This window comes from Rutilus rutilus, assembly GCF_951802725.1.
Source record: "Rutilus rutilus genome assembly, chromosome: 12".
Taxonomy (NCBI): domain Eukaryota; kingdom Metazoa; phylum Chordata; class Actinopteri; order Cypriniformes; family Leuciscidae; genus Rutilus; species Rutilus rutilus.
The window spans coordinates 4,345,356-4,358,155 of NC_140217.1; the positions used below are offsets into that span (position 1 = coordinate 4,345,356).

At 39.9% G+C, this 12,800-nt stretch overlaps 1 protein-coding gene across 1 annotated transcript in view; it reads left to right on the forward strand.

Annotated features, from left to right (window-relative positions):
• Window positions 1-4,114, forward strand: part of LOC311301047 (fatty-acid amide hydrolase 1-like) — a 41,345-nt gene extending 37,231 nt beyond the window's left edge. The window contains exons 15-16 of the mRNA XM_084425881.1: window positions 1,045-1,555; window positions 3,842-4,114. Of these exons, the coding sequence (XP_084282007.1) occupies window positions 1,045-1,191 (147 nt within the window). The 3' untranslated portion in view covers window positions 1,192-1,555; window positions 3,842-4,114. The remainder of the gene's footprint in view (window positions 1-1,044; window positions 1,556-3,841) is intronic.
• Window positions 4,115-12,800: the final 8,686 nt, after the last annotated feature.

The window sequence follows — 12,800 nt, forward strand, 5'->3', positions numbered from 1 at the left end:
ACCCCTGTCACCACTAAGCCCCGGACTGTTTCCCCTAAGACCTCTCCTCATGTGTTCCCGTCCAAGCCTGCCCAGATTCCTCGTCCCCAGCCCTCATCCCGTGGACCTAAGACCCCCAGTACTTCTTTCCTCCTTTCTGTCATGATTCTGCCATGATTCTGCCGCCTTGTCCTTGATTTTCGCTAGTCTTGAGGCAGGATCATGACAGACCCATGTTTTGTGTGCAAGCACATGGCCTTTTGTTTGGGCCATGTGCTTGTGTTGTCTCGTCACTTAACCCCGCCCCCTTGTTCTCCTCATTAGTCATTATTGTTTCATCTGTGTCACCTGCTGTCATTATCAGTTTCTCCCTATTTAATCCTCTTGTGTTTGCTGTCCTGTGCTGGTTCATTATCATACTTAATGAAACCTTGTGAGTATCCTCAAGAGTATTGTCTAGAGAAAGTTCTGATTCTGTATTTGCTGTTTGTTTATCGTCTAGTTGTCTGTCAAGTCATAGTTTAGTTTTGTCACTCTTTGTCCTGTCTATGTTTTGCCCCTTGTGGGTTTTGTTTTCCCTTTTTGTCTACAATAAACGTTGTTCTATTGCATACGGTGTGCATTTGGGTTCATCTCCTCCACACCTCATAACAATAATAATTAATTTTATATAATAATAATTAATTTCATATATAGGGCTTGACAAGGCTAATATAAGTGTAACCAAAATATTGTTTTTGTTATCATTTATTTAAAAATGTTTAAATCAAAGCATTATTCTTAAAGGTGTATTGTCACTTCATAACAGGATTCAATAGAAAGTGTAGAAACAGACAAAGTTTGCTTCTTTTTCCCCCCAGAAAATAAAAATCAAAGCTGCATTTTAGGGGGAGGGGGGGGAAGCAATATTTAGGTAGATTGTTTTACTTTAATTGGCTGCTATTTTAATAAATAACAAAAATAAAAAAGTTGAGCATTTTTGCATTTGCATTACTTCTGCATTACAAAGTCAAACCCATCGTGTAATATGTCATGGGATGCAAATGTGTGTGTGTGTGTTTTCAGGCAGTGAAGGATGGTGTAGGTCTCCCTGTGTCAGTTCAGTGTGTATCTCTGCCGTGGCAGGATGAAATGTGTCTGCGCTTTATGAGAGAGGTGGAACGGCTCACAGCCAAAAACTCACCAAAACTCACCAGGAAACACGATGACTGAAATTCAGCTGCGTGTGTTTCTGAGCTGCAAACGGTTCAGTCGTGAGTTATGAACGGGCCGGCGCAGAATCTGTGACCACAGAAACATCCACAGAATTTGATCAGGTGTTTTCGCTGATATGATGATGCTTTAAACTAACAACAAGACTGTAGTATGATGTATGTCATTAATGTTTACATCTAATCGTTCTTGAGATTGTGTGTTGAGTTAATGTGTATTTTTGATGTTTAACTCAGATTAACATGTAAAAATGACTAAAAGACATGAATAGACAACGAGAAACTATTTGAAACTGGGCTTAACTTTTGGTGAAGATAGTGGCACTAAAATTACACACTTCACCTTTAATAAACAAATAACTTTGGTAACGCTTTAGATTACAGCCCGGAAAGTACTGCGTAATTAAAATGAAAGTACAGTGTAACTTTCGGTAATTACAGTGTACCTATAAAGTACTTACGTGTAAGTATAGGGGAACAATATGTAAAGTCTTGGGAATAAAGGTGTAACAACCAGGAAAATACTGCGTTATTAAAACGAAATTACAGTGTAACTTTCGGTAATTACAGTGTACCTATAAAGTGCGTACGTGTAAGTATAGGGAATAATATGTAAAGTTTTGGGAATAAAGGGGTAACAACCAGGAAAATAACAAATTATTTAGGCAAATTATTTAGACTAAGTATTTTAGAATCTTACTTTTGGGTAATAATAGTGTACAAAAATACATAAAGGCTTTTTTTAAATCACGGGGTACATATGCATTTATAAAGTAGGCTAATTTGTTATTATTGCAAAGGTGCACTGATTAAGTTTCAAGGCAAGTAAAACTATTGCAACTTTTTTTTTTTTTAAATGCTGGGAAAATATACTCTTGTTCCATGTAGTTACAGGGTAAGTATGACATTGCGGGCTGTAAATTAAAGTGGTGTTTCTTACCCTCTTGTTCCGTGTAGTTACAGGGTAAGTATGACATTGCGGGCTGTAAATTAAAGTGGTGTTTCTTACCCTCTTGTTCCATGTAGTTACAGGGTAAGTATGACATTGCGGGCTGTAAATTAAAGTGGTGCTTCTTACCCTCTTGTTTCATGTAGTTACAGGGTAAGTACAATAAAAACACGTACACATACACAATCTGATATCACTCGGAAAACTTTATTTGAAAAACAACTTATTTCAAAACGGATTTACAGCACTTTGTTTCTCTTGCTTGGTTTCCTCCTCCTCTTGTTCCTCTTCTTCTGAAGTGAAACGATAAGCGTTTGTAAGAAAAATACCAAATATTTTAAATTTTTAAACTGTAGACTATCGCTTCCGACCAACTGTCACCTGCGCGTTCATGAGAGGGTTGAGAGAAAGTATAAATACAAGTTGTCCGCGTCCGAGCTGTGCGCAGCTGTCGTGTACGCGTCCAAACTGGAGTATAACAAAGCGTGACGTAAGCGCACCGAAAAACCAATGTTGAATTATTATTTTTTTTAAATGTTTTTATTATTGCTCACAACAAAATACAAACAATAACAGATACTAATAATGAAAAACAAACCATGCAGAAGAACAGAGACACCAGTTCTCGCGCACGTTTCACATCAAACTCCCGCGAGAATGCAATGAACGCTTAAAGCTTCACCAAACGCGAAGCCATTCAAGCCGCCCCTATGAAGCCGACTCTCATGCACTCGCTGGTGAAAGTTGGTCGGTAGCGAAAAGATGAGTAAATTATGAGAACATTTCTGGGTGTAGGCTACTGTATTTTCTTTTAATACATAATACAGAATAAAAAGACTCCTTAAGATTAGGCTAATCAGTGGAACGATAGAAAAAGAAGAGGAGGACCAAGAGGAGGAGGAAGCCATGCAAGAGAAACAAAAAAGGACAAAACATGCTACTTTCTGTCAGGACTTTAGAATTTGAAATGAAAAGTTGATTTAAAAAAAATTATAATAAATTAAATAAATAAGAAGTGTAATATGTTGTAAATCTGTTTTGAAATAAGTTGTTTTTCAAATAAAGGTTTTCCAAGTGATGTCAGATTGTGTGTGTACATGTGTTTTTTATTGTACTTACCCTGTAACTACATGAAACAAGAGGGTAAGAAGCACCACTTTAATTTACAGCCCGCAATGTCATACTTACCCTGTAACTATATGAAACAAGAGGGTAAGAAACACCACTTTCATTTACAGCCCGCAATGTCATACTTACCCTGTAACTACATGGAATACTTACAGTCTAAATAATTTGCCTAAATAATTTGTTATTTTCCTGGTTGTTACCCCTTTATTCCCCAAACTTTACATATTATTCCTCTATACTTACACGTACGCACTTTATAGGTACACTGTAATTACCGAAAGTTACACTGTAATTTCGTTTTAATAACGCAGTATTTTCCTGGTTGTTACACCTTTATTCCCAAGACTTTACATATTGTTCCCCTATACTTACACGTAAATACTTTATAGGTAGGCTACACTGTAATTACCGAAAGTTACACTGTAATTTCGTTTTAATAACGCAGTATTTTCCTGGTTGTTACACCTTTATTCCCAAGACTTTACATATTGTTCCCCTATACTTACACGTAAGTACTTTATAGGTACACTGTAATTACCGAAAGTTACACTGTACTTTCATTTTAATTACGCAGTACTTTCCGGGCACTGTTTAAATGAAGCGTGAATATTTGCAGTCAGTATAGAAGCAATGCAGCTTCATGAAGCCTGAATGAGGATTTGAATGCATCTCTTCATATCTGTATCATTTTGTATAATTGAATGCCTTACAAATTCATTAAACTAAAATGAATCAGTACATCACAGGTTCACTGAAAGCGTGTTCCTTGCTTGTCTGTCGGTATGAGATGAGCACTGCTCGTTTTCTCTGCCCTGAATGATGACTTTGGTTGGAAAGGCTTTAACTGGACTTAATGACACATGACACCATCGGCTCCAGTGTATTGTAAATATTTGTCTGTTCTTGGTTTTGCGCACATTTTGCATTCTTCATTTGCATTAGTCATCAAGGATGGGAACTCATCCTTTTCTCATTATATTGTTCTCTTTCCGGGTCCACTGCTGAAATGAACCCTAACTCTAATTCTGGCCTGAATAAAGAAATGTATTCAAAAAAACATTGATTTAATAATGTAACATGGAGACATACGATATGCTACTTTTGGGATCAGTAAGGTTACATTTAAAAAAATAAAAATACTTTTATTCAGCAAATATGCATTCAATTGATTAAAAGCAATAGTAAAGACATTTAGTGTCACAAAAGATGATTATAGTTACTAAAGTTATAAATATGGATATTTTCCTTACAAAAATGCATCGCTTCACTTCAGAAGGCCTTTATTAACCCCCCGGAGTCGTATGGATTACTTTTATGATGGACGGATGCACTTTTTTTGGGCTTCAAAATCTCAGGTAAAGCTTGGAAGAGCCAGGATTTTTTTTTAATTAATGTCATATAGCCTACACCTGGGATAGTTTGAGGGTGAGTAAATTATGGGATAATTTTCATTTTTGGGTGAACTAACCCTTTAAAATACGTGCAAAATTGGAGTATCACATAAAACATTTACGAATAAAGCAGCGTTTCAATCCCATGTGTTCAAGAGAACAAAATCGTCACTTCCTGGGAAATCGGCGCAAATTATCAGTAAAAAAATGGTTGCTGCAATTGAGGAAGAAACTGTGTCTCTTTTTTCCTCCATCATAAATGAGTTCGTCTCAGAGCGTCAGACGAAACACAATAAACGCTGTCATGTTCTCTTGCGTTCGGATGCTGGTGTTTGAGGACGCAATCTTGTAGCCTAAAACGGAGGGAATTAAACCCAGTCATTCTGATCAGAGCCATAGAGAGGGTTAGAAATAAGAATGGTAAATTTTGATTTCATGGTGACTAACATAAAGGCTGATGTAGATTGTGATCCAATGTCTGTTTGATATTGTGCAGTAGGTGCCCAGCAAACACAGAACGTTGGCACAACGTACCCAACCCTCTAACAATGTTTTAACAACATGGCCAAAAGGTTGCTATAACTACGCTGTGTGGTAGGGGTTGTTACAGCGTTGTCACAATGTTGACATCAAACCACCGTTCAGGGCCATTGCTTAAGGTTGTGCCTAGGGTGTGTGGACAACCACTGGACAACATGTACTCGTCACTGCCCTGAAGCGCGAAAATCAGCCTTTTGAATTTCAACTGATTATTGGGCCGTCTCATTCTTCACAAAGTCCTTTTAGGACTATAATAAATATAGTCTCTGTTCTTCATCAAGCAATCCATACGTGAGTATTGCGTTTAATTCACTTCCGCTAAATAAGATACGTAATTATTCAAAACACAACCTGCAACTTCCTTATCTGATGTGACATTTTTTTGAACATCTTCTGGTCAGGTATGACAAATATTTAACTTTATGCCAAAAGGACTTTAATGATGAGTAACGTTAATTGATTTCAGCACTCATTGAACAGCCAGCAACGCCTACTTGTTGCACGGTAATGTTTTTTACTTTTTTTTTTTTTTGGAAACTTACAGAGAAAAAAGCCTGTTTGTAGCTGCTCGCACACCTGTTTATTTTTTCCTTTGATTTGTCGTCTCGTTCGTTTCTTTGCCAGATTTTCGCATGTTTGCTCATGCTAGTTAGTCCACTCCCTGTATAATATGTTTGTTTGTTTTTCTTCTCACAAATGTATGACTTTTGGAAGTGCAATTTGATTACCATATGCAGTTTTAATAAAGTTGAATTAGCTAACCTTCTATGTCATTTTTACTCTTCAAAGTGTACACTTGCAGGTGTTGATTATAATGAATTTACTGTTAGGCCCATAAATAATAATAAGGATAAACAATATTTAAAAAGTATATAATTTTATAACATATGACTAATTAAAAATTAACCACAAAACATAACATGCTAAATGGGGAATATCTATAGACCTATCTAGCATAAAAAAATTAATTGTCAGAACGTCATCTCTCAGTTGCTGAATGTCGTGTAGCAACCATAGACAGTATAAGAAGTGGACAGAGCCATCTCATTGGAACTCAATTGAGACAAGTGAAGCCCATTTTTAGCGATTTTTTTTTTTAATAATTTTTTTTAGCACTTCCGTTCCTGACGCGCAGACTCAAACCGACTCAAACTAAGCTTGATGACGTGAGCAACCTGTCTGACAGATGTAAATCTTCTAGTAGCTGTGCGTGCAAACTGCCAACGTTAATCTTGCAGAGACGGCGAGCTTGAGCAAAGAGTTCTTTGGCGTGAGTAAGCAGGAGTAAGTATTCTGATTAATTATTTTGTGTAGTATTTATTTTAAAATGTAACGCCAGGGCTGCTCCCTTGACGTCCCCCCGATTGCCTGCGAGCTTCTCCTCCTGTCTGTACGGTAATTTCTCTACTGTGCGACAGAGAGTCGAGTGGTTATGACGCAATCGTTAGCCTATTTTTACAAAAAACTGTTTCTACGGGGCCATAATGTTACATAGAAGGTAATGGAGCCCTTTATACATTGTCGTGCTTCTTTAGAAATAAATAATGGACAAATGGAGTCTTTAAATGCCTCAGATGTAAAGTTATTCGCTGTCAAAGTGACGCCAAAATGAATGGGAGTCAATGGAATGAAGGGGGAAGTTGAAGCATCTTAAAATGTAGCAAGTGAAGTTCTGCTACAAGATGGCGGCACGCGGCTGACTTCAACTTCCGGTCGATGGATTACCCGCCTGGGTAGCAACGTTGCTACAGCCCTGTCGCGTCTTACAATTCTACGTTGTTACAATGTTGCGAGCACGTAGACAGCGACGTTGCCACAGAAGAAATGCAACGTGCCACAGACGTTGCCACAACATAAATGTTTTTGCTGGGTGTCTGCGGTTTAAAGTTACTTATTAACTCGACAGTCATGATTTCAGCATTACATACGGCCTTCAACAGTCACCTAGATGCAGTCATTTTTCGTGTCGAGGCAGCCCTCGCGTTCTGAATCGTCTCAATAACCCTCGGAGGTAACCCGGCTGCGCTCAGATTCACCCTCTCACGGGCCAGGCCCAGAGAGCTAGTTTCTGAGGGGAGGGATGGAATATTTCCCCCCGTGCTTGTGAGAGAAGATCCCTGCGCACTGGTAACGGCCATGGCCGGTCGTAGAGCAGAACTTTGCGCAATCTCCGCCACCCACAGTCTCCCTGGCCAGTAAGGCGCGATCAGAATCATCACATGTCTGTATTCCCGAACCCTCCGTAATGTCGGCTCGATCAAGCTCAACGGCGGGAACGCGTACAGCAACACGTCTGGCCACTCGTGGGCTAGCGCATCCACACCCAATGGTGCATCGTCGCCGGCCAGGGAGAAGAACAGGGGACAGTGCGTGTCTTCGCGCGATGCGTAGAGATCTACGGCAGCCTGGCCGAATCTCTCCCATAACATGAGGATCACCTGGGGGTGGAGTCTCCTGCACTCCCTCTGGATAGTAGATCCGCTCCCCTGTTCATTATTCCCGGGACATGCGTCGTGCGTAATGAGAGGAGAGACCTGCTGCTCCACATTATTAGTCTCTTCGCTAACATGTGAAGCATGTGAGAACGAACTCCTCCCTGCCGATTTATGTAGGCAATCACCGTTGTATTGTCTGTCCTGACCAATACGTGATGATTCTTGAGAAAATGCTCAAAATGTCTCAGAGCTAGAAACACTGTCAGTAGCTCTAGAAAATTGATGTGCCTCTCTCTCAGTGCCGGAGACCAAACTCCTCTCACTGTTCTGCCCTCGAACACTGCGCCCCAGCCTGTGAGAGATGCATCCGTCGTCACCACTTTTCTCAGTACAATAGGACCTAGAGGGCATCCTGTCCTGAGAAAGGATGAGGCTCTCCAATGACAGAGAGCGCTCTCGCATTCTGGTGAGACGCGCACTCTGCGGTTGAGACGGCTCATGGGGCGAATGCCTGAATCGTCTTGATGCGATCCTCTGATAGGAAAGCTCGAAACGTCACAGAATTCAACCTGAGACCCAAGTAGACTATTTTTCGGGACGGAGATAGACAACTCTTCGTCTGGTTTATTTTGAAACCTAATCTCTCCAGATGCGTCACTAGTGTGTGTGTGTCGCTCTCTGCCTGCCGTTGGCACGGCGTGCAGATGAGAAGATCATCCAGATATGATGAAACCCTAAGCCCTAATCTCCTCAATGGAGTCAGGGCCCCTTCCACACACTTGCTGAATACTTGAGGGGCTAAAGCGAGGCCAAACAGTATTCTCATAAACTCGTATGCTGTGCCCTGATAGGCGAACCTCAGATATTTCCTGTGCGCAGGAAAAATATCTATGTGAAAATATGCGTCCTGGAGATCCACCGAGGTGAACCAGTCTCCTTGCCGAATATTTTGACACAGCGTTTTGACAGACAGCATTTTGAATTTGTATTTTCTGAGGTGTCTGTTGAGGACCCGTAAATCCAGAATGGGACGGAGCCGGCTTTCTGGGGAGACAGACCTGGAAAGCTTCTCCCTCCTTCTTCCGCAGGTCACACTGCTGACGCATTGCCGTTACCGTCGCACCGAACATGGCCTTTGGATCTATAGGAGCATCCAAAAACTCCACTTTCTCTTTGTCAGAGAGTCCTGACAAACCCAGCCACAGCGATCTCTCCCCCACAACTGCTAAGCCCATACTCCGACCGCAACTTTGAACTGCTCCGTGGGACGTGCGCGGGTTTAAATCTGCGATGACGGATATCTCCTCCCAGAGCACTGGGTTGGGAGATCCGGAGTCCAGCTGACGACCCATCTCCTCTAATAGCTCCGCTTGATAGGCTGTAAGGAGGGACGTCGTGTTCAAAGCAAGAACAGACAGCGCAGTTGACTTGAAGATCTTTTGAAAAACAGTGTAACACCCTTTCTTTTACTGTCTATGGTAACACCGGGCATTCATTTGTTGTGGTTAACACTACTAGAGTTCTTAACAGGGGCGGCCTTAAGCATCTGGGGGCCCGTTTCAATAACTAATATGGGGCCCTACCCACATAAAACTTAAACATAATAGAGCAGAAAAAGCAAGGATTCCTGTTGGTTTGCATCAATGGTATGTTATTTTATTACGTGCACTTTCAGCTTCATGAACAGGCAGCTCAACATAGAAATAATCCAACCATATTTGATTTAAACTATACAATTATACAGCGTTTTACGTTGGAATAAGCCTTAAGCAAAGAAGAAAAAGTGTCTGACTGACACTGAACCGAACTTCATAAATAAATAAAAAACGATGTTTGAAGTTGATGTTTGTTGAAGACGGATTATCTTTATTTTGGCTAGCATCCTGTGACAGGGGTTCGGCCGCTGCTGTCGCCGGTAGGGTTAACGTTACAGATGCTGGACCAAAGAAAGAGGTCACTTACTTTTGGTAACGTTAGACTGAATAAAGCTTTTCTTTTGTTGTCTGATATCTTTAGTTTTCCCCCCGAAAAAAACACTGGCATATGTACGTTTCATTTCCTATTAAAATTATTTTCCTGCTCAAAATAACGTTTTAACCTAACGGCAAAAAAGGCAAAGTATAAACACCTAGGCTGCGTCCGAAATCGAATACTTCCCTACTATATAGACCTTATGTGCCAGAGAAACGAGGGCGCCGCCATCTTTAGAATATTGTCTTTTAACTTCCGTTTGTGCGGTCGCTCTGTATATCTCTATGGCGCTTCTGTCCAGGAGTAATTAGCTTTTGAAGTGGATTTACTTAATGTAAAGTTAACGAAAGTTATCATGAGGTCTGTATGTTTAAAGCAGATGACTAAACAACCCACTGCGCATAGACCCGTCAAAACGACGTATTTTCTACGCCGTTTTTGCACGTCCAATTTTGCTCCCCTTGAAGGTGCAGACTGTGACGCCAGATGACGTCTTTTTCCGACGTCTTCCGCACGTCTAATGTTGACGTCCGTCCACAAAAGTTCGTTTGTGGGAAGAAGGCGGGGTCGGCTTGCTGTCCATCCACAAAAGTTCGTTTGTGGGAAGAAGGCGGGGTCGGCTTGCTGTGGATCGTGTGTTTTATTAGATACTGTGCGTCTTTTCCAAACAACACACACACACACACACACACACACACACACACACACACACACACACACACACACACACACACACACACACACACACACACACACACACACACACACACCTTATTCTTGCTTTCCCTGGGACTCGAACTCGTGATCTTAGCGTTACAAGCGCCAACGCTCTACTGTTTGAGCTACAGTATCATACCTTTGTACGCGTCTCCAGTTATCACCTGATGCTGAGACGATCAAATAGAGTTTTTGGAAAATGATCTTAAATAAATATAAATAATCTGTATTCATATATATTAATCATGTTGATGATAACAATGTTGATATTTGTAAATAAAATAAAAAATATTCATGTCAATTTCCTGCACCTGTCTTAGACGTCCACATGGCGTCACAGTCTGCACCTTCAGGGAACCAAAATCTGACTTCCACATGACGTAGAAAAGACCTCATTTGGAGGTAACTTTGCAAACCTAGATCATGTCAATTTCCTGCACCTGTCTCAGACGTCCACATAACATCCAGAAAATTACCTATTCCGGCGTTCAAATATTGAACATTATATTGACGTCCAGGTGGGGTCATGGTTAGATGTCCAAATAGCAGACCTAGATTGCACGTTGCATAAAGGTCAAAAATTGGTCTTGGACCGACTGACGCAATATAGACATGATCTGCCTGTCCAATAGACGTCTGATTTTTAGTGGGAAATGTCACTCGACCGGGAAGATTTTAAAACGAGCCGTTCATTAATAAACACGCAAAATCGCTGTGAAAATACAAACAGGAAGTCAAAAGACAACGAGCGCAGCGCTGAAAAGGGGCGGGGCTACATAAGGTCTATAGTATGCGAAAAACAGTACGCGAGCAGAGTAGTATGTCCGAAATCATAGAATTCGAAAAAACAGTAGGCGAAAAGTACCCGGATGACCTACTACATCCGGCGAGATTCTGAAGTGCGCATACGATGGACACTTTACTATCCCATGATGCCACGGGAGAGGAGTTGTCGTTATATTTGAAAATGGTGGAAAACGAAGATGCGGCTGTTTTCAACTTCTTATACTGTCTATGGTTTTCAAGTGTAAGTACTTTACAAACACTTTTTGTTTATTTGTGGTTAAATTGTATTCGTTTAACATCATATAAGTAAACGATTGACTTGTTAAAAGTTTAAATAATGTAAATCGAGGGTACAAGTTTGTGAATTGGCTGCAACATGACAATTTTATCATTATTATTATTACCGAACAGAACGAGCTAAGTTAATGCCTGTCAGCTAAGTTAGTTAACACTGTTTTGTTTAAACAACGACGTTGTTTCTCAGTTAAATGAGAGAGTTACAAAACTTTTATTTTTTTATTTTACAACGATTTTATTTCTCCTTTACCAGTGTTGATGTGTAATATGTGTTGGCTACGTATAGCAAGCTACTGTTTCAAGTGTAACGTACCTCAACTTGTCCATGTAACATTAATATTAATGTAATAATATAGATTGACCATGGTTCATCTCTAATGTTAAATTCTGTGTTGATTTTACAGGGGGCTGATGGACACACCTGTGTTCTTATAGAGTGGAGAGTGGCTAATGAAAGGGAGGAAAGAAAAGAAAGAGCGACGAGAGAGAGGAAAGATTCCTTCAGCTTTTAGAAATACTTGCTAAAAAAATAATAATAATAAAGAAAACAAATGTTACACACTCTCTTTCCATTTATTTGTTAGTAAGTTCATTTTGTAATGCTGTTTTAGCAAGTTTTATTACAAAACACTTAATTCCCAGGGATTTAGTTAGATTGTCAGTTGTAAAGTGTTTAATATGTGGCATTGAGTAATTCATATTTTTAAAGGGTGTTGTGTGTGCACTTATTTAGTGGCAGATTACAGATGTTTTTTGAAACAAGCAAATTGCAGGTATATCTGAAAAATATGAGTGCCACACTGAAGAGAAATACCCACACTCCAGACACCTTTAAAATGCTTTATTTTTGTATATTATTTAACTTTTAAATGGATACAGAATACAAAGCTTAAAACAAAATCACAAAACTTTGGCACAAAGTAGTATAATAGAGCTTAAAGCACCACCAAAAGCAAAAGTTTTAAAACTTTTTTTATTAAAGTGTCATCTTGAGGGAAGAAAATGAACTTCAGCAGCTTCAGTAAGGTAACCTTCTAAAAGATCTAAAGGGACTTTCTTACTAACAATCTCATTTGTTGGGCATCACTTTAAAATAATTCAAAATCTGTTTCTTTAAAAGCATGTGTACAAGATGAGGACTTTACACCCTGGGTAATTTTTGGATTTCCACTTAAATTTTTCCTACCCAAATTTAAAGTAAATAATTTGTAAAAAAAAAAAAAAAGCTTGAATATGTGATATGTAGCTAGAACACCAGCACCTCGATGTCCTATTTTTTCCACCCATGGTTGCAATCAGTGACTGGATGGACTACCGTGAAAGTCGGAGGTCGGGGTGGAGGTCAGCTCCGGGCTCACAATCTGTAAACGTGTTTATAGTTTATTTTATAATACAA